General features: G+C 37.0%; 1 protein-coding gene across 1 annotated transcript in view; it reads right to left on the bottom strand.

The window, feature by feature from the left end:
• Positions 1-2,783: 2,783 nt before the first annotated feature.
• The window catches only part of ATXN2 (ataxin 2), a gene marked incomplete at its 3' end in the record, with an annotated part of 57,435 nt that continues 36,092 nt past the window's right edge, over positions 2,784-24,126 (bottom strand). The window contains exons 6-14 of the mRNA XM_008572709.1: positions 16,065-16,189; positions 13,140-13,231; positions 12,417-12,614; positions 10,644-10,822; positions 8,530-8,739; positions 6,074-6,256; positions 3,886-4,083; positions 3,202-3,309; positions 2,784-2,854 (exon numbers count right to left, since the gene is read on the bottom strand). Of these exons, the coding sequence (XP_008570931.1) occupies positions 2,784-2,854; positions 3,202-3,309; positions 3,886-4,083; positions 6,074-6,256; positions 8,530-8,739; positions 10,644-10,822; positions 12,417-12,614; positions 13,140-13,231; positions 16,065-16,189 (1,364 nt within the window). The remainder of the gene's footprint in view (positions 2,855-3,201; positions 3,310-3,885; positions 4,084-6,073; positions 6,257-8,529; positions 8,740-10,643; positions 10,823-12,416; positions 12,615-13,139; positions 13,232-16,064; positions 16,190-24,126) is intronic.

The raw sequence follows: 24,126 nt of genomic DNA, 5'->3' as shown, positions 1-24,126 counted from the left end.
CCCCCCACCAAATGGATTACAGCTCTGAATGTAACTTAGAAGAAAAGAGAAGAGTAAATCTTCATGACTACGGATTAGGCAATAGTTTCTTCGATATAACACCAAAAGCACAAGCAACAACAGCAAAAATAAATAAATTGGACTTTATTAAAACAAAAACTTTGTGCTTCAAGGAACAAAAAAGTGAAAAGACAATACTCAAAATGGGAGAAAAAATTTGCAAACCATGTATCTGATGGGAGACTTGTACAAAGACTATATAAAGAACTCTTACAACCCAATAATAAAAAGGCAACCCAATTTTTAAAAAGGACTAAGTATTTGAATAGACATTAATCCAAAAAAGGTATAAATGGCCAATAAACACACAAAAAAAGATGCTCAACATCATTAGCCATGAGAGGACTGCATATCAAAACCACAATGAGATGCTACTTCACACTCACAAGAATGGCTGTAATCAAAACAGACAGATAAAAACAAATATTGGCAAGGATGTGGAGAAATAGCAACCTTGGGCTGGCCCGGTGGCGCACTGCTACAGTGCAGCGCTCCCACCGAGGGTTCGGATCCCACATACAGACCGGCCGCTCACTGCTGAGCGAGGTGCGGGCGCCAACACCGAGGGTTGCGATCCCGTTGCTGGTCCCGGTCCGGTACGGGCGCGACACTGAGGGTTGCGATCCGTTTCCGGTCACGAAAAAAGACAAAAAGGAAAAAAAAAAAAAGAAATAGGAACCTTTATACACTGCTGGTGGGAATGTAAAACAGTGCAGTCGCCTTGGCAAACAGCTTGACAGTTCCTCAAAAGGTTAAACACAGAGTTACCCTATGACCCAGAAATCCTACTCGTAGGTATATATGCAAGAGAAATAAATACATGTCCACACAAAAACTGTACACTAATATTCACAGCAGCATTATTCATAATAATTAAAAGTGGGAACAACCCAAATAGCCACCAACTGATGAATGGACAAAATGCAGTATTATCCATATAATGGAATATTATTCAACCAGAAAAAGATGAAGTACTGATACAAGCTCCAACATGTATGAACCTTAAAAACATGCTAAGTGAAAAAAGCCAGTCATAAAAGTCCACATATTACATGACTCCATTTGTATGAATGTCCACAACAGGCAAATCCATAGAGACAGAAAGTAGATTAGTGGTTGCTCAAGTCTAGGGAGGTGTAAGGAGGATTGGAGGCAAATGGGTAGTGACCGCTAAAGGGTAAGGGGTTTCTTTTGAGGGTGATGAATAAGTTCTAAAATTAATTGCACAACTCTGTAAATATAATAAAACCCACTGAACTGTATACTTTAAATGGCTGAATTGTATGATATATAAATTATATCTCATTAAAGCTGTTAGAAAAATAAACTAACTCATGTTTCAAAGTAACAATATCTCCTTCACAACAAATTCAGTGCAAATGCACTGTACGAGGGGACTAAATGATTGTAAAAAAAACCTAATAATTTGGAGGAAAAAAACCAAATGGGCAAAAATACCTATAGCATTTTTATCAAATTTAAGATTATGCAAAATAATAACATCCATTGCTGAGGGATCTATTCATATGTAGTGTAAGTATAAAGAACTGCACAAGAAAGAAACCCTTCAGTCTGGAAGGAAAGAGGAAGAAGCAGCTGAGAAGAGATAAGTACACAAGAGGACTTTAACTATGCCAGAGTGCTTGACTTATGAATCTGGGTAGAGCACAAAAAGTCATTCATTTGTTATTCTTTGTATCTTTTCTGTGTGTTAAGTACTGCTTAATAAATTTAAATTTAAATTAACAACTAGTAATAGTATTAAAGCTGAATAGATGCATGTGCTAAAGTATGAAATAATAGGTAATATTTTGATTTTGCCAGTAAGTCAAGAATGAAGCTATTAGCAAAATATTTATTAAATTCTAGAAAGCTAGAACACAGGCTGGGAATACACTGCCTTTTGTCTTTGACTCATTAATATTTTAAGTCAGCAATTTGTTTTTTTTAAAGGCTGGCAATCAGATCTTTCCCCTTTAAAAGGCTCAGTTTCAAGACAATTTCTTAAGTTGGTCTCAAAAATCTACCTTGATATCTACAATATATTATAGTAACTACTACGCAAAAGGATGAAACAGACATCAAGGAGAGATTAGAGTATGTTCATCAAAGCCTGTCTTAAGACAGAGAAATAATATTATAGAAAGATTTCTACCACAATTAATACATTTGTGGACAATGTATAAATCTGTAACTACCTCAGAACACCAAGGTCCAGTACATCTTCCATTTGCCATACGAGATAACTAATGACTTGGCCTTGCTCTACTAAAATCTAGCTTCATTGAACGAAGTAATCAAATGAAGATCCAATACATACTGCCTTCAAATGATAGGATTATACTCTCATTTTACACCTGTATTGCTCTTACCAAATCTCATGATTTTAGTTAACCCACTTAAAGGATATGCAAGGACAACTTTAAAAGCATTTAGCTTCCTATACACACGGTTCAACGTTTCTGAGTGTATACATAATGAACTTTTGTAAACTGATACTATAAAAATCCTTAGTAATGTTTATTATTTATTTTTATTTTTTATTTTATTTTTATTTTTTGAGACAGGCCGCACCGCGCTCAGCCAGTGAGAGCAGCGGCCATCCCTATATAGGATCCGAACCCGCGGCGGGACCAGCGCCGCACTCTCCCAAGTGCACCACGGGCTTGGCCCTTTTATTAATTTTTTAAAATTCTAATTCATTTAGTTGAAATGACACTTACCCTAAAATCATTCTTAAATTTCTTTAAATCATCAATCTGTTTTCTGTGTTCAGAAACAATTGGTGATATACCTGTAAAATTAAGAACCGTTAGATACAGATTCATTTCTCTCTCTCTTTTTTTTTCTGTGGCTGGCTGGTACAGGGATCCAAACCCTTGACCTTGGTGTTATAACAACTTAACCAGCCAGCCCTCATTTCTAACCTTTAACTTAAAATTCCCTTAGTATGGAATATTAGAAATCAGAATAGAACTACAATCAAAAGAATGACAATTTCAAATATTAATTTTAGATTTTGGCACTTGTCAAACTACACAATACTAAGAAAGTGTTTTAAAAAATACTCTGTATTGGGCACAAAATTAGACATACTCCTTATTTCTGTACTTATGCCTAAATACTTTTAAAAACTCTAACCTTTATTTTCAGCTTTTGAGAAGCTAGGTGATATTTCATTGGGCTTAATATTTTCTTTATTCCCTGCAGGAGAGTTCTGCCTCTGATCTTGAAGCCTGGAATCTTTAGCTAGAAAACAATTTTTAAAAAAAAATTTCAGTTAGACAGAAGTTAGAAAAGTAAAATAGGAAAAGACTTTTGATTTCTTATGTTTTTGGAAAAGAATACTGTACTTTCATTTCAACAGAAGCTTTTCTCCTTTGTAGACATCATATCAAACACCAAGAATTTATTTACTTATTTTTAAAATAGATGACTGGTAAGGGGATCTTGGCCCTTGACTTGGTGGTGTCAGCACCACACTCTCCCAAGTGAGCTAACTGGCCATCCCTATATAGGGATCCAAACCTGTGGCCTTGGTATTATCAGCACCACACTTTCCCAAGTGAGCCATGGGCCGTCCCCCAAGAATTTATGTAAGTATTTAAAACCCAGGAATGTTAACCTTCATAACAACAGACACTGAAGAATAAGATACATGAAATTTGCAGTATTACTTAAACAAGTAACTTCATTTACATGAAATTTTAAATGTGCATTCAAAATACATATCCACAAATTAAACAGAATTTTTCATATAAAGTTAACCTCTACCATGCAACTTCACAAACGACATTATGGATGTGGAAGACCTTTCTTACATACCCTCGACAGATGGAGTAACAGCTCTGTTGGATGCAGGACTAGCAGGCGTAGGAGATGCAGCTGGAACAGGCATGGCAACAGCTTCAGCTGGAATAATACCACCTTGGGGAGAAGTAAGAATTGGCCCGCTGGGAGAATTTCCAATATTGTTCTGTCTGGGAGACCTGGGTCTGTGTGTTTTAGGGGATAATCTTGGAACTAGAAAAAAGGGAAAAGTTATTTATTAAATTCTCACCTCAAATGTCACTTTCTCAAAGAGCCTTCTCTGAAGTTGTAAGTAAGACAGCCCCCATTCTTTAGCCCCTTACCCTGTTTTCTTTGCCAAAGTCTTCAGCGGCTTGGTGGTAATTGAGAACACAAGTATCTGAAGAACAACAGCAATTACTAATACCTAAGTACAACTGTGATTTTCCCTTCTAACTCAATGTATTAATTCTGAAAGGCAGTATTTTGAATGAAGTTGGAAACTGGATTCCTAAGATAAGATAAATGCCACTTTTTAAGATAAAGATAGCAACTGTGTACTAAAAAGTTGAACTGTTTCTTTAACAAAAATGGGGGGTGCGAGGGAGGGTGTCACATGGGTTCCTAATAAGTAGGCTTATTCCTTCCTCCTTCAAATAATACACTATCAGACCTTTCAGCAGCTTGTAGCCCATCCTATACGTTCTTTCTTGCTACATCAAGATCTACTGTGCAGTAACTAAAGAAAAAGGGATCCAATTTAGTCAAAAGGGGAAGCTAGATACTGCAAGCAGGGATTGATATTCCATGACTTCAAAATAAAAATCTAACAGGTTTCATATTCCATTATAAACCTATTTGCAGAGCTCAGATTCAGAGGTTTAGAGAAAATGTTTCAATTTTCTTCACTTTAATGGTTCTTTTAAGTCACAAGAGTCACGGAAGGAAACTATTATTCAACGATTATCCTTTTTCCAATTAGTATAAAGAGCAAAACTATAACACCGTTCTGGGTGTATCTCCAACAACTATGTTTTCACTCTCTTGCTTCTAATCATGTTGTTACTCTCAAAATTCATTTCCAGACCATCTGAGTAATAAAAAGGATTAATAGAACAGCTGAAGAAGATTTTTAAAATTTCTATTTTCTTGTTAAATCTTAAGATAATTGAAGACCAAGGAAGAAAACAGAACGTACAAAGGAATTTACAGTACAATTACATGAATGTACATCACATGGAGCTGAGCAGACCATGTATATGAAATAAAAACAGACATTTAACAGAGCTAGGTATTTTTTTGTTTGAATTTAAAGACCTTTTTTCTTTTAAGATTCTAAGGACTGATTAAGGACCACCCTCCCGGGGCCGACCCCGTGGCACACTCGGGAGAGTGTGGCGCTGGGAGCGCAGCAGTGCTCCCGCCTCGGGTTCAGATCCTATATAGGGATGGCTGGTGCACTCACTGGCTGAGCACGGTGCGGCCAGGTCACAAAAAAAAAAAAAGGACCACCCTCCTACCCCCCCGGCCCCAAAGCAGTCATTGAATGCTCTAACTCTCCATGGTTATTATGGGAGCAAACAATTAAGGATTAATTGACAAAGTAGCCAAAGCAACCTTAGCCTAACTGAAATCTTGTCAAAGTGAAATTTTTACACTTTTATAGCTGTTGACTATCAGCATATTCCTCAAGCTAATCACAAATAAAACTTAGACCCCTCATTTATGTTTGATATTCCTTATAAGTGAAATACAATCAGGAATTGGTATAGCACAGATGCTATAGAAACACACCACACTGTAAGACCAAAACAAATGTTCATGGAATAAATCAATGAACACAGTTTAAAAAGAAGTAAGGTCCCTCCAAAGTGTTACATACAGTCACTGCCTTTATATTAGAGTAGTACTTTATAAAACAGCAAATGATATTCATATTTATGAACCTCAAAGAAATCTCAACACAAGCCCATAAAATAGACCAGGCAAGAATTGATTTACTCATTGAGAAACTGAAATTCAGAATGATTGCATGACTTGCTCTACCATGATGAATAAGTTGTGGAGCCCAGAATAAAAATGTAGTTTTCCCAATCCCTTGTTATTCCACTATTGTATTTTTAATATACACACTCCCTCAAACAGAGCTTTAGCTCAGCCCTTTTACACTAGTATAATTATAAAATGAACACTGTCATTATGCCCCAAGCCAAGTGTTACCTACCCCCACTGACCACTGATGACCATGTTCCCCCTGAAGGACTAGTCCTTGCCACTGGAGGAGTAGCTGCTTCACTTGGTGGGTTGTGGGATACAAATTCTAGGCCACTGGATATGGAACCCCTCCCAGCAGAAACTCTGTGATTTCGAGGGTGTCGCTGGGCCTTTGGGGACATCCTTGGAGGCCCTAAGAAAGGAACAGTGAATATCACATAAATGCCAAAATGTTCATCAGTATTACTTTTCTGCTAATACACACACATGCTCTCTATCACTTCCTCACTGCACAGTTTCTTCTTGGTCAAAAAAATTAAAAATGCCACACGTATTTTTGGCCATATTAACTCTTTCAGAATTATTTCATGGAATGCCACAAAGTTTTATAAATACATTTTACTTTATTATTTAAAAAAAAGGGGGGGGGAGGGGGAATGAAGTTGGTGGTAAGAAATCAAACAATAAAATGCATAATTCTTACAAGAATTTTAGCAATCTGTTTAATCTACATCCATTATTTGTAGGCATATAAAAATAAAGAAATATAATGTTAATAAAAGTTATGGTTACATTATGGAATAATCTTAACTTTACCATATACTTTTACCTTCCCCCCACCAAATTTTCTACAATATATTGTTAAATGAAAGACTACTAATCCCTATATACCTCTATACTATTGAAATATATGTACATACTCCTCTTAAATTTCTCCAAAATTTTTGTTTATCTACCTTTTCTGCATGATCATCAATTTTACAACTCATGGCTTACAACAGTTCTCACCTGTAAGCAGTTTCAACAGGCTGTGAGCTGAAAATGCTACTGTTAATGCATGACTTATAAAACCAAAATAATTGACATACTGGGAAAAACATTTGCACTGTATGAATTGCCAAAATTCTGTATCATTGTTTTGCCACTCCATTAGTGATTTCTCCTTCTAAAGCAGTTTACTGTGCATTAGACCAAACCATCAAGAGAAAACAGTGGACAGAACAGAAGTGCTCTCACCACAGAAGTCTGACAGTGCTAACACTGTGCAAAAACATTGATAATGTCAAAGCCAAGGCTCCTAGACCCCACCCTACTGCCAAACTCTTTAGAACATCAAATTAATGTGTGTCCTCAATAGAAATTTAATCATGGACATGACCTTTAAAACAATGTGTTACAGACTATGATTTTCAACTGGAGATATCTATCATCCCTGAGTAATGCAGAAGGTACATTACTGTGTCAATAGTTAGTCCATGAGCAGGCCTTACATCTTACTTATTAACAATGTTTTATCTAATACATTCTCATGATATAAACATTTAGTCAAATGATGGGCTGCAATAAATATTTCATCTGAACTTTGCATTTAGTGGTCACCATTAGAGGCACTTTGGGGTAAGGAAGTCACCTTCAAAATCAGTGAAACTTGCTATTCAAGGACGAATGCATCAGTTAAAGTCATGTGACCTCTCTGCCTGGGCAGCAACTACTTAAAAGCAGCCAGCATAATTTTCTCCAGGGAAGCAGTTTATATGGAAAACTTTATTAGTCCCACTGTAAGTTACATCAACTGTGATTTTAATGAACAAATCGGATTAAAATTTTAACACAAATATTCTGAACTGTCCTAATAACAAAAGGATATTATTCAGAAAACAGGTTTTTAATTTATGTACTGCATTTAAATTAGAATGTTAAACACATCCATGTATTTGAAATGTAGTAATGGTGAATTTAGCACCAAAATATTGAATAAGAATTGTAAGACTTTATTCTTATTTTTGAAAAGGACGAAAAAAAAAAAAACCCTAAAGATTCAAACTCACACCTGGGTTTCAATCAATTTTATCTTAGATCAAGGACTTCTCCCAGATTAAAGTAGCCTTTTACTATGTTAATACTATAAAGCTAATTTTAAAAAATTACTCAATTAAATTTAGAATTCTTCAGGCATTCTAAAAAACAAACTTTGTATTTTAATCTAAGGATAGATATACAAATGCAGCTACCAAAAAAAAAAAAATCCTAAAACACCTTTCCTCTCCATGGCCAACAGGAAAGTACACTAGCACCTTGGCCAAGTAGCTGTAAAATAATAGGTTCTACAATAAGTCTAAGACTGGGTGAAGGAAGTTCATTATTTCCCATTAACCACCGTATACAGTTTAAATTAGGAGGAAGAAGGCTGTGGGCAGACCTATCTGGGGTTGTAAAGGAACATCATTACCAGGCAGAGATAAACCCCATTTCTTACAATTCAGGATAGTTCATAGCTTCACACAGCATTTATCAAATTTCTCTCTGATGAACAAAAGGTTAATAGAAATAATTTTAATAAACTGAAGTTAAAACACAGAAATTATAGGTTATTAAATAATGAAGAGGAAACTATTTTGTAATTATAAACTCACATAGGAGTTAAACAAAGACAAACAAAAACATGAACAAATTGTGGTATTGTACCTTCTGAAGACATGCGTTTAGGCATAGTAGAGACAGGAGCTGGAGAACCATGAGCAGAGGGGTGAGACGGGGGTCTGGATGGCCGCGAGGGGGGCCTGGAGGGCGGCCGTGTAGGGGTGGCTGCCCGAGGTGGAAGAGAGTTGGGACCTGACTGGTAGCGAGAAGGTGGGCGAGAGGAAGGAGATGGGCAAGGCGATGGCCAGGGAACACCTGACAGAACAAATGATATGAAGGAAAGTATAAAAACTAAAGAAAAAAATGAGGGAAAAAAGTAAACAGAAAAAAAAGTAAAATGACAAAAATGATTTCTTGTACATTTTAACCCTTTGAGGACAGTCATTTGATTTGTGATAAGTTTTAGCATAACTTAACTGACATAAATTCACATTTTACTTTAACCTCCTTAAAATTAAGTCTTTAAATGAGTACACGTTCCCAAAGGGTTAATCAGGATCTACACATACTATTGAAGAAGACAGTTAAGACTCTGCCTATTAATCCTGCTTCTATAACTATTTCTCAGTAATAAATTGCTAAAAGGAATACAACATACACTAGATAATCTCACACAATAAATCACAATAATTCCAACTCAGGAGTAAGATTATTTACTACATTAGTTTTAGCTTGGAAACAATGAAAATAAGCAGCAGCAACTATATACAATTAAAAATGCTGGTTCCTTACAAGCATCTATGATTTTCATCAGGTTTATACTTGAACCTAAGGTTTAGTTTGAAATCTCATTAAGCAAGTCCCACTTAAGTAGAAATAAAACATTAGTTCTATTTTGTATAGTCAGAGGAGTAACAAAGGTTACTCATTGCTCTTTCAAAAAAAAAAAAAAACACCTTAATCTCATTAAACTAGAAAAAGAAAAGGAACTGTCTAAATAATTTATGTAGTTAAACACTTATCTAAGAGATAGCTTAAAAACAGTCTGCATAACTGCTTAAACAACAGACTGCATAAACAACACAAGTAAACAACAAAGCAGTCACCACCAAATAAATAGATACTGATAGATATGCACGGGTCAAAATACAGCTAACAGTTAATATCACACATCACTTACCTTAATCCTAGGAACCAGCCCAGGTCTCCTCTCCATAGGGTTGCACACACTTGAGTATCTACATTTCCCAGCCCGCTTTGGGTTTTTTACTTTGAAAATTCTGTTTATGAACAACTAAAAGTCTTTACTCAGTGAGCAAAGAAATCTCGCCCCCAATACTAAGTACAGAAAATACTCAAGAGTGTTCATTTGGAGAGGAATTCTGGAGAAAATACTCAATTAAAAAAAAAAAAAATGAAACTGGAAACTTAGTGTTCTCTATTTTTATCTAACTTTCCAAGTTTAAATACCTAAAACTGAATGCCCACTCTTTTCCTTAAATTAGTAACATACTATATTTCCATACCATCCGCTGTTCAGTATCCCCAACTTACATAAGATATCTATAACCTATGAGCTATATTCAATCTAGATATAGAGGTAAAGTTGAAAATGTCTTCCTACTGAAGACTCAACTTTCTTTTACTTAAGTTGCTAAACTACAACAGCCACCTTTGGACTAAGAGCTGTTTTTGTTGTTTTTTAAGCACATTTCTGTCATCACTTTCTTCACATGACTCTTGGTCATGTCTTGTATTATAAGATACCTCAAATCCAAGCAAGCAGAATATGAATATATAAACAATTAATGAAAATGAACCTATATTAACCACTGAGTGTTTCACCCAGATTAACATTTTCCATATATATTATGTCTAAATTATTATCCAGTGTTCTTAAAATTGAGAACCTACACAAAGTTTCCAATTTCTTTATATGTGGAGTGTTTTTTGGCAAAGTGAGTGTCTTTGGTTATATTAAGCATTTTATCTTAGTACATGAGTATTTTTTCATGCTAAATACTACTATATATACCAATGACCAATGACTTATAATTTGATATCCACAAAAGCAAATTAGAAGTAATTCTCAAGTGAAAACTACTCCACAAAAATCATTAAAGGTGAGCACATTCTTATCAATTATGTAAATTGTTTTACATATTTAGAAAAAAATTTATTAGATCAATGACACTGACAAATTTGGTCAAAATACTTGCCTCCATTAACTACTCTTTGGTCTGCACCAGAATTCGGGTTGAAATCTGAAGTGTGAGAAGTGGATCTTGATGGTATAGAGCCCGATCCAGGCTGGCCCATACGTGGTGAATTCTGTCTCCCACTTCCCCAGGATATGACTTCTCTATTTCTTTGTCCAGGAGGAATATATTTATTCTCCCTGAAAATAAGAGATCCTTTAAATAATTTTATCCTAAAAGTAGTTTAGGCAGAAGAAAATGCTTGTTATAAAAAGGTTCAACACTAAACCAGACTCACTCCCAGATGCCCCTGTTCTTCCATCTTACCCTGAGTTCTAGCTTCTGGCCTTTCCTTTCCCTCAGATTACTCTCCTAAGCACAAAGTTTAACATTTGTGTGCTCATTCTCATCCTACTTTACCTCTTTATGGCTGATTCTATCAATTTCATCTACCTTCTTCAAACTTTTTTTGTCCTTGGCTTTTCCAACTTTATTTTCCCTGGGATCTCTTCTCTCTCTGGCTGTTCTGTGGTTTTTCACAGCTTCAGTGTCAGCAATACTGATAAATCCCAAACTGCACTGCCAGTCCCACATTCTCAATATCTCCCACTGGACATGTCAAGTCAAATCACCAGACTCTAAGTAGTGAGTGCCTTGAAGATAGGAAGTATCTCTTACTCTACAAGGTATGTAGCAGGTGTTTCTCAATACATGTTCATGGGTAAAAGAAATACCCACAAGCCCCTCAAATGCAATAAGTCATATGAATGGAGTCATTGTTTTTCTTCTCAAACTTGTTCCATGTTTCCTATCTCTGTTATCCATACAAGCATCAATTTGCTTAGTTATCAAACCTCAGGGTCATCCCGAATTTTTCTAACCTTCCTATCACAAGCCCCGGACTATTGGTTACCAAGTTCTCACAGTCAAACTATTTCAATGCACTAACTGGTCTCTATGTTCCAGCCAGTCCTCAATGCCCCAGGGTTTGTTCACCTAACCCCAGCCTAAAGGGTTCTCTTTAGCATGGCACACAAGTCCTTCAACTACTTCTGCTTCTATCGCCAACTGCCACCACTGTACCCAACACAGCCGCTATGTTCTAGGCATGTGAAACAGCCAGTCCTTTCCTGAGCTGGCCAGATTCTCTCACATGGCTTCTCACCAAGTGGGAAATTCTTCTGTACTACAGTCTGAGTGGCAGACTGACCCTATTTTCCTATCACGAAATGCCACCTCCATTATGTTAGTTCCTCCTCACTCTGGATGTTCCTAGTATTTGGAACACACCTTTAACTAAGCAAATTATATTGTACTGTTCTTATGTTATATGTGTACTCCCACCTGATAATTATTTTTTAACAAGCTCTTTGAGACTGGCTGTTCATCACTGTATATCCAACACTTGGCTCCACAGAGCTGACTCTCAAAACATATTTTCCAAGGGCCGGCCCGTGGCTCACTCGGGAGAGTGCAGTGCTGATAACACCAAGGCCACGGGTTCGGATCCCATATAAGGATGGCCGGTTAGCTCATTGGGTGAGCATGGTGCTGACAACATCAAGCCAAGGGTTAAGATCCCCTTACCGGTCATCTTTTAAAAAAAAAAAAAAAAAACATATTTTCCAAGATTACCATAATCTTTTTTTCTAACGAAATCATAAACCAATTCCATTTGCATTCTCTACCTACTTTACATTAAAGAGAGAGGAAATATAATAATAATAATACACCTTCTCACACAGACCTTGAGTTGTGTATCCAAAATACTGCATCATGATTTCCTTTAAATACCTAGTGTTTATGCTGTGCCCCTCACGTTCACTGGAATTTCTCTGAACTGCTGTGTATTTTTCTTCCTCGCTCCTATCATCATTTTCCAGGGCCACCCGAGCTTTGTATTGGGCACTTGATTCAATTTCTTCTGCTAACTGGTTTGCTCTTGCTTCCCGTTTTAAAAATTCTTCTGAGTTATCCCTTTCTAAGGGCACCCTGAAACATGAAGAAAAGAAAAACTAAGTGAATATTTTAAAGTCACAGTTTACATATCTGTCACAACCAATCACTTTTAAAAGTTTAGAGTCTGGAATACTGGTAAAACTGTAAGAGCTACAGTGATCTGTTTATTTACAAATCAAAATTGAAATTTTTTTTGTTACCTTTTCCCTGGAGAAACTTAGTACTTCAAAATTAGTTAAACTAACTGTTCACCATAATCTCTACCCTTGAAAATTTAGATTTTTTTTTTTTTAAAAGAGGCTGGTCAGTATGGGGTAAATTTAGATTTTTTGCAATTTAAAAACAAGACAAAAACAAAATTTATTTAGAACATAAAAGTAGGGTTTAGGGAAACAACATTTATTCCCTGTTTTAATGGGAATTTATCAGCCTAGGTAGTAACAGAATAATTCTTTCATATAATTGTTTAACTTAAAATCTGACAAACATTTATTCAATATAAGTTGATTAAAATCAAAGACAAATGCACTAAAATAAAAGCGAACTTCTTAAACTTACGTATATGAAGATAAACTGCTATCATATGTAGATACTACACCATAATTTTCTTCATTATATCGAAACATATCATTGGGATCCCATCCATTAGACTGGAAGAAAATGAAGCTCATTTTTCAAAATGACAAAGTATTGGTTTTCTTTAATTTAGTTACAATCAATAGGTATACTAACAATATTTAACAAGCTATACTAGTAAAATCTAGCAAATTAAAAACTAGGCAAAAATTTCCTTAAAAATGTTTTAAGGAAAAATTTTCTCCTACATATCAGCCCCTCAAGTTGGTAGATAACTATACAAAACAATTATTTGAGAGGTTATTAGAAAAACAGAGAATATTTTAGTTATTTCATAAAATATAGCCTTCAGATCAGGGTTCTCTTCTTTCCCTACCCCCTTAAACAGCCACTTTTCTATAGGGTAGAGACACCTGTATTTACCTGAAGCCTTCTTGAGATGACTGATCATCAGGTCTGTGAAGGACAAGGAGTGCTTTCTGATTTTCAAAACTAGTTTCAGTGTTTGGGGGAAGGAAGTGAGAAGCCAAAGCTTTTCCCACTGCACTGCTATTTCAAGGTGGGACAGTAGTGCTAGGGCCCTGTCCTCCTCCCCTACCTCTTGGGAACACTCAAAGGGAAGGTAGCATGAGACAGTGGACAGACAATCACCGGACAAAGTCACCAGAGCTGAGTTTTAAAAATGGTTTTGCCGTTAGCAGTTGTGGGCCCTTAGCAACAGCAATTCTGGATCTCAGTGCCCTAACCTATAACTAGATAACTCTACAATTCTATGAGGGATCAGGAAACTGCCACTCTGAATGCTAGGCTGCATTCTTTATAAGAATCAACCAATCAGGACAAAGGCTGTAAAAATTTTCACTGGTGACTGTTAATACTTGGTTAATCACTTCTCTCTCTAATGTTTCAACTCCCCTTTTAAAGCTTAACTGGTGAGAAGGGGCAAAATTCAATACATAGCTGTTATTCATTCCATAAAGAGTGGACATAGTATCCTCCAAGCAATGCTGATGGCAATTTCAACAATAAAGCTTGCCTCAAAGTACACCAGTCAACCTCAGGTCCTCCTGTGCTACTCCATATAAGACTACAATGTAATTTCTACCACTAAAGCAATTCCTTTGGCCTAACACATGTAGGCAGGAAATCACAATTACCTATGGAGGCTTTAAAATTACTTAATATATGCTCTTCATAAAAAATCTACACCACACAGAAAGACATACAGTAAAAAGTGACTGTCTTCTAATCTCAGTGTGCAGAAGTACTATTAACAGTTTCTTGGGTTTAATTTCAGACATCTGCTATGCATATATAAGAATATGATCAGTTGGTTTTTTTTTTTTTTCCTTTTTGTCTTTTTTCGTGACCGGCAACAGATCGCAACCCTCAGTGTCGCACCCGTACTGGACCGGGACCAGCAACGGATCGCAACCCTCGGTGTTGCACCCGCACCTCGCTCAGCCAGTGAGCGGCCGGTCTGTATGTGGGATCCGAACCCTTGGCGGGAGCGTCGCCATGCTCCCAAGCGGCGCACTGTAGCAGTGCACCACCGGGCCGGCCCCCAGTTGTTGTTTTTTTTAATTCAAATAGGATCTTACTGTTCTGCAGCTTGCTTTTTCTTTTAATAAATCTTACATATCTTTCCATATCAAACTACCACTCTTTTCAGTAGATATGTAGTATGTCAAATAAATGGCAGCATCATAAATCTATTTATTTCATACTCTATTGATGGACACTTAAGATGCTTCCAATTTTTCACAATTAGAAACAATGCTACAAAAACCATCCTCATATATATCTGTTTGCATGTCTTATAGATATACTAGGGCAAAAAATAAATTCTTAAAGGTAGCATTGCTGGAACAAAGTGAATATGATTTTAAATTTTGGTAAACATTGTCAGATTCTCTCCAAAAAGCCTCTATTAATTTATCCACTTCACTGATAGTGTAAAAGGAATGCCTGTTACCCCATATTCTCCACATAGGTAACATGATGCACAGATTTGAAAACTGTTAGATTATATATGATTCTTTAAAACTTGAAAATTAATAATGACATGGCCTATTATTTCCTATTTTATAACTACAGATGGGATTGAAGTAGAACATTTTTTAGGTCTAAGGAAGAGAAGGTACTAACTATTAAGTTATTATTAATGCCTTAAACATCACACACAAGATTTGTTAAGAATTCTGTCACACTCAATGGAAGATTCTTCAACCAATTAGAATTTTGCTACCCTAAACACTTTTTTTTGGCAAGAGACTTTGCTTTATATCCTAGAGTCTTTATTAAGCATGTGATTTACAGATGATGTGTTATAGGAGAAGGAAAAATAATATGCAACTAGAGGCATTTTAAAAATAGCAAGTTACTGTGGAGAATGATCCCAATTTAAGACCAAGAAATTTATGTAATGCTTTAATTCTAATGTAACCTGTTTATCTTAATAATGAGTATGTTCTTTTCTTCAGACAAGAAGGCTAAAATGTCCTACTTTGACCTCATCTCTAGGTAAAGCCAAGAGACAATTAAGACACCACTTTCCTTAAGCTGCCTTATTCTGTAGGACATTCAAAGCAAAACACGCTAGCATTTCCCATGGTTTTTAATTTAAAATTTTAAGTTGCTTATTATGACTTATTTTAATCACAAAGAAATATTTCATGAGCATCCACATGGATAGACAGGACTCCTGCTTAACAAGTAAAATTACGAAAAAAATTTTTTTACTTTGTTTATTGTCTGGGAGAAAGTCTCTATTTACAAAACAAAACTGCTGCTCTAAATATATTCACTATGACAAAAGCAACATACTTAAATTAAAACCAAGTGATAGGATGTCATATTACCACACTGATCACAGAATCCAATACTAATCACAAAAATTTTACTTACTACATCGTTTTCCAAAGCCTCCAGTTCCTCACTGGTTGTGAGTTCACCTGCATCCCAGGGCTCCAGGTCCTTCTCTTTGTGTTCACCATTCACTTTAGCACTGATTGCAGAGTCAGTAAAAGCATCTGCAAAGGATGGTTTTGGTTGAAATATCACACAACTGGACAATCGGCTACACAAATAAACACATGAATGTCTGCTAAAAAATAATTACAAAAAGTGAATTTCTGATATGGAAAGAATAACATTAATAGTATGCTTCCGAATTTAATTCAGTAAATAGCATTATAGATGATTAGCAAAGGTATTTTCTTCTCATTCATTAAATTATATTAAAGGTAACTACTTTCAGAAGTGACCCAGAAAATTTCTATCAACCCATCTAAAACAAGATCTCTTTTGATGAATGGATCCACTAATTAAATATACCTTCAGAGTACCTGCAGCCAAATATATGCAGTTTTTTTAACTTTCCAAATCCATGTCTATATGCAAGGGCCAGTATCCTGACATACTCTTGCAATTAGTAACTAAAGCCACTCTAAGCGGCCCACACCTTCACAGAACCCACTTTTCCCTATAACCACCCTCTTCCAAAATTCAGGCCCTGCAGTGTTACTTGTCCCCAGAAGGTTCAGGTGGCAGGTCTACCTGGACTTTCTATTAACATATTCTCACTTATTTGTGTCTTCTCCACTTCTGCTAAATGTTACTGAGGAACACTGGCTTGTGAGAGAAACGTGGCATCCATATGTTCAACATCATATGTTAATTATTGTCCATCAAAGGATATTTCCTCTAGTTGGGAGATAGGTCCCAGCTAAATAAAGGTTCACTTGGGCAATGACAGTATTAGGAAGGTTAGACTGATAGGGTAGCACCTACCCCTAGCTAGGGAGTAATTCTGCTGATCTGGCTCTGCTGAAGAGTACAAGCTCCCAGGTATTAAGTCCTCACTCTTACTGCAAATTGCCACTGAGAGGAAGAAGGGAAGAATCAACAGCCTAAACACACAATTCTCCTTCAAAAGAGATTATTCCAGAGGGATTTTCAATTTGACACTGCTTCTATAACTGTCATTGTCTCTCTAATGGGCAAGGTGACGCCAAAATAAGAAATTTGAGCCAGCAAATTTAGTCATGGCACTGCAAGCCTAGCTAACTCCAACCTCCTCTAATCCTAAACTAGCAATGAGTGGGTGTGGGTGGATGTGCACGCACACTAGGGAATAAAAGCATCATTGCACCTCTGAGCTTAGCTGCCAGCTTCACCAGCAGCACTGTTCTCAGTGCTGGCAATCATTAAGCCTAAGAGTACATGCCAAGGGAGAGCTCCAGAGTGGCAGGCCTTAGTTGGGGGTGGGATGGAGCATTCACCGGAAGATAACTGCATTTTGGAAAAGCTCTCTAAGAGGTTCTAGGAGACTGATGCTGTCTTCCGAACACTCCATCTTCAGCTGGAAGCAACGAATGGCCCTAAAAACCTGGCCTTATTTGACACTAACCTGAATCAAGACCTACTCTACATCATCTTAAAGTTATGTGAATTCTTGGTAAAAATTAATTTACCCATGTGTACTTTCAAGAATGTGAAATGTTCCCCCAAAAAACATCAAATAAAACTTACATTAGTATCCTGAAATTCCTTTAATTCTCACAAAACTAGAAATAGAAAACTAGACTACAGGAAAATTCCAAACCCGTCATTTTATCTTCTACAAGAAATAATAGGATTATTAATTTATAAGATCCCGTAAATGTTTTAATCATACTAGTTTTTGAAAAGCATACATTTAAGTGAATAAAGCTATTATTTGGATAGAAATACATCATTAAATTTCTTTCTTTTTATTCAAGAAATTAAAGCTCAAAGCAGCTAGAGATTTTTATAGAACCATATAAGTGGACTTTTTCTCATTGCAGGGGGTGGTGTGTGTGTGTGTATGCATGTATATGACAGTATTTAGAAAAGATGGGCCTAAGTCAAGTTGTCCTCAAATCAAAAGATCCAAATGCACATGCACACAAAATAGCTTAAATATGGGGCCGGCCCGGTGGCACACTGGATAAGTGCGCCGCTTGAGAAGCGCGGAGGCGCTCCCGCCCGAGGGTTCAGATCCCACATACAGACCGGTTCCCGCTCACTGGCTGAGCGAGGCGCGGGAGCAACGCCGAGTGTTGCGATCCCGTTGCCGGTCCCCGGTCCGGTACGGGGGCAACACTGAGGGTTGCGATCCGTTGCCGGACACGGAAAAAGACAAAAGACAAAAAAAAAAAAATAGCTTAAATATGAATTTATGGTATTCTTCTACCCCCCCCCCAAAAAAAATCAAAAAGGACCCCACAATGGAAGCTGGCATGGAAAAGCAAGCATCTAAAACTTCACTGAACCAGGCTTTTCTCTGGTGACCACAATTTAGGTTATGTAAAAGATACCATTACTCAGTAACCTATTTTTTTCAGTGCTACACTTTTATCTTAAATCTTCTGTTTAAAATGCCAACCTTTTAAAGGATTTAACCTTTCACATGTTGTAACTTAGGAACATGATTTTCTTTCAAGGTAGAAAGGGATAAAGGGAAAATACAAAAGTGTGAGCCTATAAGGAATAACTTCCCTTGATTTTTTTAATTTTTTTAGAGATGATCGGTAAGGGGATCCCAATCCTGACTTGGTGTTCTCAGCACCACTGCTCTCCCAAGTGAGCCTCGGGCCAGCCCAAACTTCCCTTGATTTTAAAAGTTCCCCCAAAGTAAGTCCTTTTTAAAAGATGAGTAAAGGGTTTAGAGAAAGATGTGCAGAAGTGGAGTTAGCACAAATGAGGCTGAAGTGTCAGGATGCTGGAAGAAACCCTGGCCATAAGTACTATATTTCAGGCCAACATTGTATCATCAGCTAGAAAGAAACAAGATCTGGGTACTCCATTCTACACTGTTATCAGTATCCACTACTGAAAAGTTTATTTTGTTTTACAATTTTAGTAAAATAAAATGCTAGACATTTTATTAACAGCTATATGTTTAGATTTTTAAAAAGCACTGTTGGTATTAAATGGTACAATGTTTTAACCAAATTCCTGCAAAGTTCAGAAAAATCAACTGGCTATTATAATCTACTTGCAAGTGTGGGAATTTACATACAGATTTTACCAATGCCATAAGTCAAAGCATACCAATTTTCCATTATCTTCTATAGTGAGAAACAAAAGCATTACAAGAGCAAGATGCAAGAATACAAAGTGACTGTTAGAAAAGTGTTACCTGTGTCTGAAGGAACTACAGCTATGTAAAGAAAAAAGGAAAAATAAAAATTATCAGATGATAAAGATTTAGTTCTTCATGTGCTTCAACCCCCTGCTTTATAAACAACCAATTTACAAAGGCCTCTAGACTAGAGGGAAAAAACGTGCAAGATTATTACCCCCACCCCACCCCCACTCCCGTCCCCTTTACCCTACCTCTGTGCCACCCCCCCGCCTCCAGCAGGCAAGCTCTCAACACCTTCACTTCTGAGTCTGGGGAGAGACCCAGTCATTCTGGGCCAGTGATGCCACCTGGTGGTGGTCAGAAAGAAATGTTTGAACCTATGTGTCACCTCTCTTGGGTATCCCCTAGCCACTCTTCAACCTTTCCTCTTTACCTCTCAGTCATACCTCTGAAAATCATTAAGTTTGAGAATTTTCTTTCTTTTTTTTTTTGTCCTTTTTGAGACCGCTGCAATGCACTCAGCCAGTGAGCGCTGTGAGCGCACCGGTCATCCCTATATAGGACCCAAACCCGTGGCGGGAGTGCTGCTGCGCTCCCAGCGCGGCACTCTCCCGAGTGTGCCACGGGCTTGGCCCAAGTTTGAGAATTTTCTAAAGGGTCAGAACAGTGGTCAAATAAATAAATACTAGTGATACGTTATAAATAAACAAAAATTTAAATTTATAAAAACTACAAAATGACACAAAACTAGATGAAATAATAATCATTAACATAGGAAACCCTCAAATATGCTTCCAGAAAAGTTTTCACCAAAATCCTCAGCTACCCATTTCATCCTAATTAAATCTGCCTTTTTTCAAACACTGAAATTCTAGATAAATAAGAAAACATTTCAGTTTTATTGGCTTTTTAAAAAATTTTATTAGCATATTCCTTCTTACAAATAATATTTCTTTATGCTCTTTGCCTGACCTATCACTTCCTACCCCCCTCCTTCCCCCCCCCCCCCCGTTTTATTCTTTGGATCAATTACTACTATTGTGGCATTCTTCCCCACAACTTTTAAAAACATTTTCTCATCATACATCATCAGTTATATATGAACCAATCTATATACTACAGTTTCTGTTACAGTGGGTACCAACATGGTAACTAAAAGACCATTTATTCATTTTTAGCATGTACTGAATACCTACAATGCGCTGATCATGAGTGTAGATGAGCTGGGGATTCTCATTTGACTGAGACACAATCCCCACCTTTTCCTGCAGGAACTCCCAGGTGTGGGAGGGTAGTTACAGATGTGAAGCAAATCTTTTAGAATCTAATGCAATGAAAGCTAAAATATAATTAAGAACAAAGTTCTGTGGAACAAAAAGCTATGGCTTTAGAAGTAACAGCTGATATGGGCCTTCAAGAACATAAGGTGAAATTAAGTAGGAAGAAGTAAAGGGGCTCCAACATAGAGTAGCATCAAAAATACACATAAAAGTTCTATGAACTGTACTGTACTATGGGACTGGAAGTGGGACTATGGGTTAGAGGAGAGATTATTATTTTTTCTTTCTGTGAGATTATCTTTCTATTTCTCTTTCTACTCATCTGTTCTAACTGAATTTTTACACTATGAGCATATACTTTAGCACATATTATACAGATAATATTAAAGAACAGCATAAAGAAACAAGCTGGGGATAAGGAACACAATATGGGCCCAAGGTGTATGGATAGGAACAAAACTAAGGGACAAGTGAAGGCACACCCTCAGGCAGGGTAGGGGGTAGTGATAGTGTACGATGACGACAAAAGAGGACTGCAGGGAGATGGAGCACAAGCAACCTCTAGATTAGGGATTCTTAACCATTTTTAAAAAAAAATCCATGGACTCCCTTACAACATTTTTGGGAAGCCTGTGAATCTATATTCAGAATGTATTTAAATGCATAAAATACATAGGAAATCAAAAGAGAGCAATTAAAATGAAATGCAGTTACCAAAATCTAAAAAAAAACAAAATCAGTGGCTTCTTTATTAAGGCATTAAATAAGATCTAACAACAGGTCCAATAAATACTGTAATTTTAAACAGGTGAGGAGCATAAATAATAATTTGCTATATCTAATCAAGTGATTTAAAATTAACTGAGTTAGGATCCCTGTATTGGCCAGCTACCAAAACAATTTTTTTTTAATTAAAAAATTTTTAGTTGCCCGTAGAGGCGTTGCAGGTGTGGCTGCTGTGTCACACTTGTGTCATTAGGTGGCAGAGAGAAGCGAGGCTATGTCTACGCTCAGCGTTCTGATCTGTGAACGTCTGAATGATTAGTAGTCTGACACCTGACAGTGCTCTAGTGTGGCAGTGTGTGTTTGCCGACAGCCTGAAGCCTGTCGTGTAAAACTTTAGTCCTTTCGTGGCTGGAGTGGTCTGACGGCCCTGCATTGTCACAACAGGAGGAGGAAGGAAGGTGACTGTTAAGCAGAGAAGACCCAGCGTGAGTGTTGGCCAGAACGCGTGGCCCTCGCAGCCTCAGCTCAGGTCAAGATGCAGAGTTCGGGAAGGATGTGAGCCCAGCACTGTGTCGTGCAGCCAGTCGGATGAAGTGCGGATGCCTGGGACCTGGCATCACACATGTGGCTGCTGCTGCCATCTCAGGTGCACGGAGCGCCTGGCGTGTGTGCAGCCTTAGCTCCAAGGCCCACCCACAGCCTGGGCCTCCAGCCAGGCTCCAGTCTGTGCTGCAGCTAGGGACAGTCCATCCCCAGTGATGGAAGGACTCCATGAGCTCTTGGCAGCTGGGTTATTGTGATTCTTAGGTGGTTCTGCTACTGTATTCTGATGGTAAATATGTTTTGGCAGTTTTTCCCTGCCAAAGATCCTAAACTATACTTTTTACTGTATTTGGATTATCTTGTTTTGGGTTTTTTCCCCCAATAAGGGGAAAAAGGTTATTTTAAAATATTGGATGAAGTTTAAAAATTAGCACTAAAAATTAGCTGACGTTCTGGAATTGCACAAAAGGTGTCAAAGTGAATTGAAAGTATCTATTCAGTGCACTTTTCTTCAAGGACATTTCTTGTGTTGGCAAAACTTGGGAATAAACTGAATGCTCAGTAAAAAAAAAAAAGAAATTTTTAATAAAATTAAATTAACTGAGTTCTGTAGGTGCTTAAAATCATGGATACTGCTAACCTAGTGGTTTGTTGCCTACATTTATAATGGAAAGAAATGCTACATTTCACTCAAAATTTAGTGAAAATAAAGATAATTTTTTTTTTTTTTTTTATACAAGTTCATTAATGCTGTGAATTCTCTCCACAAACTCTTTGGGAATCCATGGATCCAGGTTAAGGACTCTGCCTATATGTTCTAGAAGCAGAAAGAAAGAGCATTCTGCTGTAAATAAGAAGAAATGAGGTACAAGAAGTAAGGGATTGGAGGGGGTGGTCATTAAGGTTGCAAAAACAGGTTAAAAAAAAAAAAAAAAAAGGTATGCTGGGTACTCTGAAAGCTCCAGCAAGAGCTAGAAACTCTACATTTGTAACTAACCAGCACCCCAATCGACTTTCCCCAGCCACATCCAGCAGGCTGGCTACAGGAATAGACAGAGGAGAGTTAAAAAATAGAAGCCCAGGGGAGGGTCACACAAATGACCCCATTCTTCCATTTCAAAAAATGGAAGGGGGGATGGACAGAGAGCCACGTAAGGGGCAAGAAGAAAGGAGTAGAAGGGTAAAGGTTAAGATGGCTGTGGTCAGAGTAGATCTTGGACAGCATTCTGGATGAGAAGCAGTTACAAGTAATGACAAAGTCATGAAAGCAGGCTGCTACAACAGAATGGAGATAAAATGGACTAAAGTAACAGAATTTTGGAGGCTACATTTCCATAAGAACAGTGTTCTGTTCCAATGACCAATCTGTAAATAAATTTTTTTCCACATCTGCTATTTGCAAACTAACATTTGAAGGTATCACAGCCTAGCCACAAAACTATGGGAAATTTGAATGCATTTCAAAGGTATAAACCCTTCTGTTTTAAATACAAAAAAGTTAAAGTTACATTATAAAATCCACCAGATAATAGCACTTGCTTATTTAAAAATGCAGGAGTGAATACTATCCATTTTAAATGACAACTACTTTCTCATTAATTGTAACTCTGAACCTATCCAGCAGAACTATTTAATGTTTAAAATGTCAAAAGTGGTTTATTTGATACACTATAGAGATGACAATTACATAAAAACAAAATTCAAGTCTTTGAGGTTAGGTCCATAAAAGTCGGTCCCAAAGTTTTTCCTTCAACTGAAAACTTTTCAGGAGAAAATGAATCAGGAAAAGCTAAAGTATCAAAACAAACCATAGGTCATCCTGACTTTACACATGGTGGGGTTGAGACAGAAAATCAGGATCTATCTCTGTTGCCCATGTACCTCAAAAAAACAGGCAACAGAGCCTTTCCTGCTGTAATCTCTTCTCGTCCTACAAGCCGAAATTCTCAACCAAACACATGTCTTTAGAAGACATTTATGTAAATAAATAAAAGCCCTTAATGGCAAAACTGTGACTTTCCAGTAGATGGAGACATTACTGGAAAGGAGAACACACTGACGAAAAAAGTGAGGTGACACCTAACAACATTCTGTAAAACAGGACAGACACTACAACACAACTAAGAACAAAAAGTCAACCATCTGAATTCCCAAGTTTTAAACAAATTAAAAATAAATTTTTTAATTGCTTATCTTAATAGAATAAGATGTCATTTTTCCAAACCAAGACCAACCACCTAATCATATCTTTGATTCTAGGGCACTTGAACCTGGCAAATTAGTTTTGTGACACACAGATAGAAAACGG

Source organism: Galeopterus variegatus, unplaced genomic scaffold (assembly GCF_000696425.1).
Source record: "Galeopterus variegatus unplaced genomic scaffold, G_variegatus-3.0.2 Scaffold823, whole genome shotgun sequence".
Lineage (NCBI taxonomy): Eukaryota > Metazoa > Chordata > Mammalia > Dermoptera > Cynocephalidae > Galeopterus > Galeopterus variegatus.
Note: the sequence above shows the minus strand (reverse complement) of the source record. Positions and strands in the feature narration are given on the sequence as shown.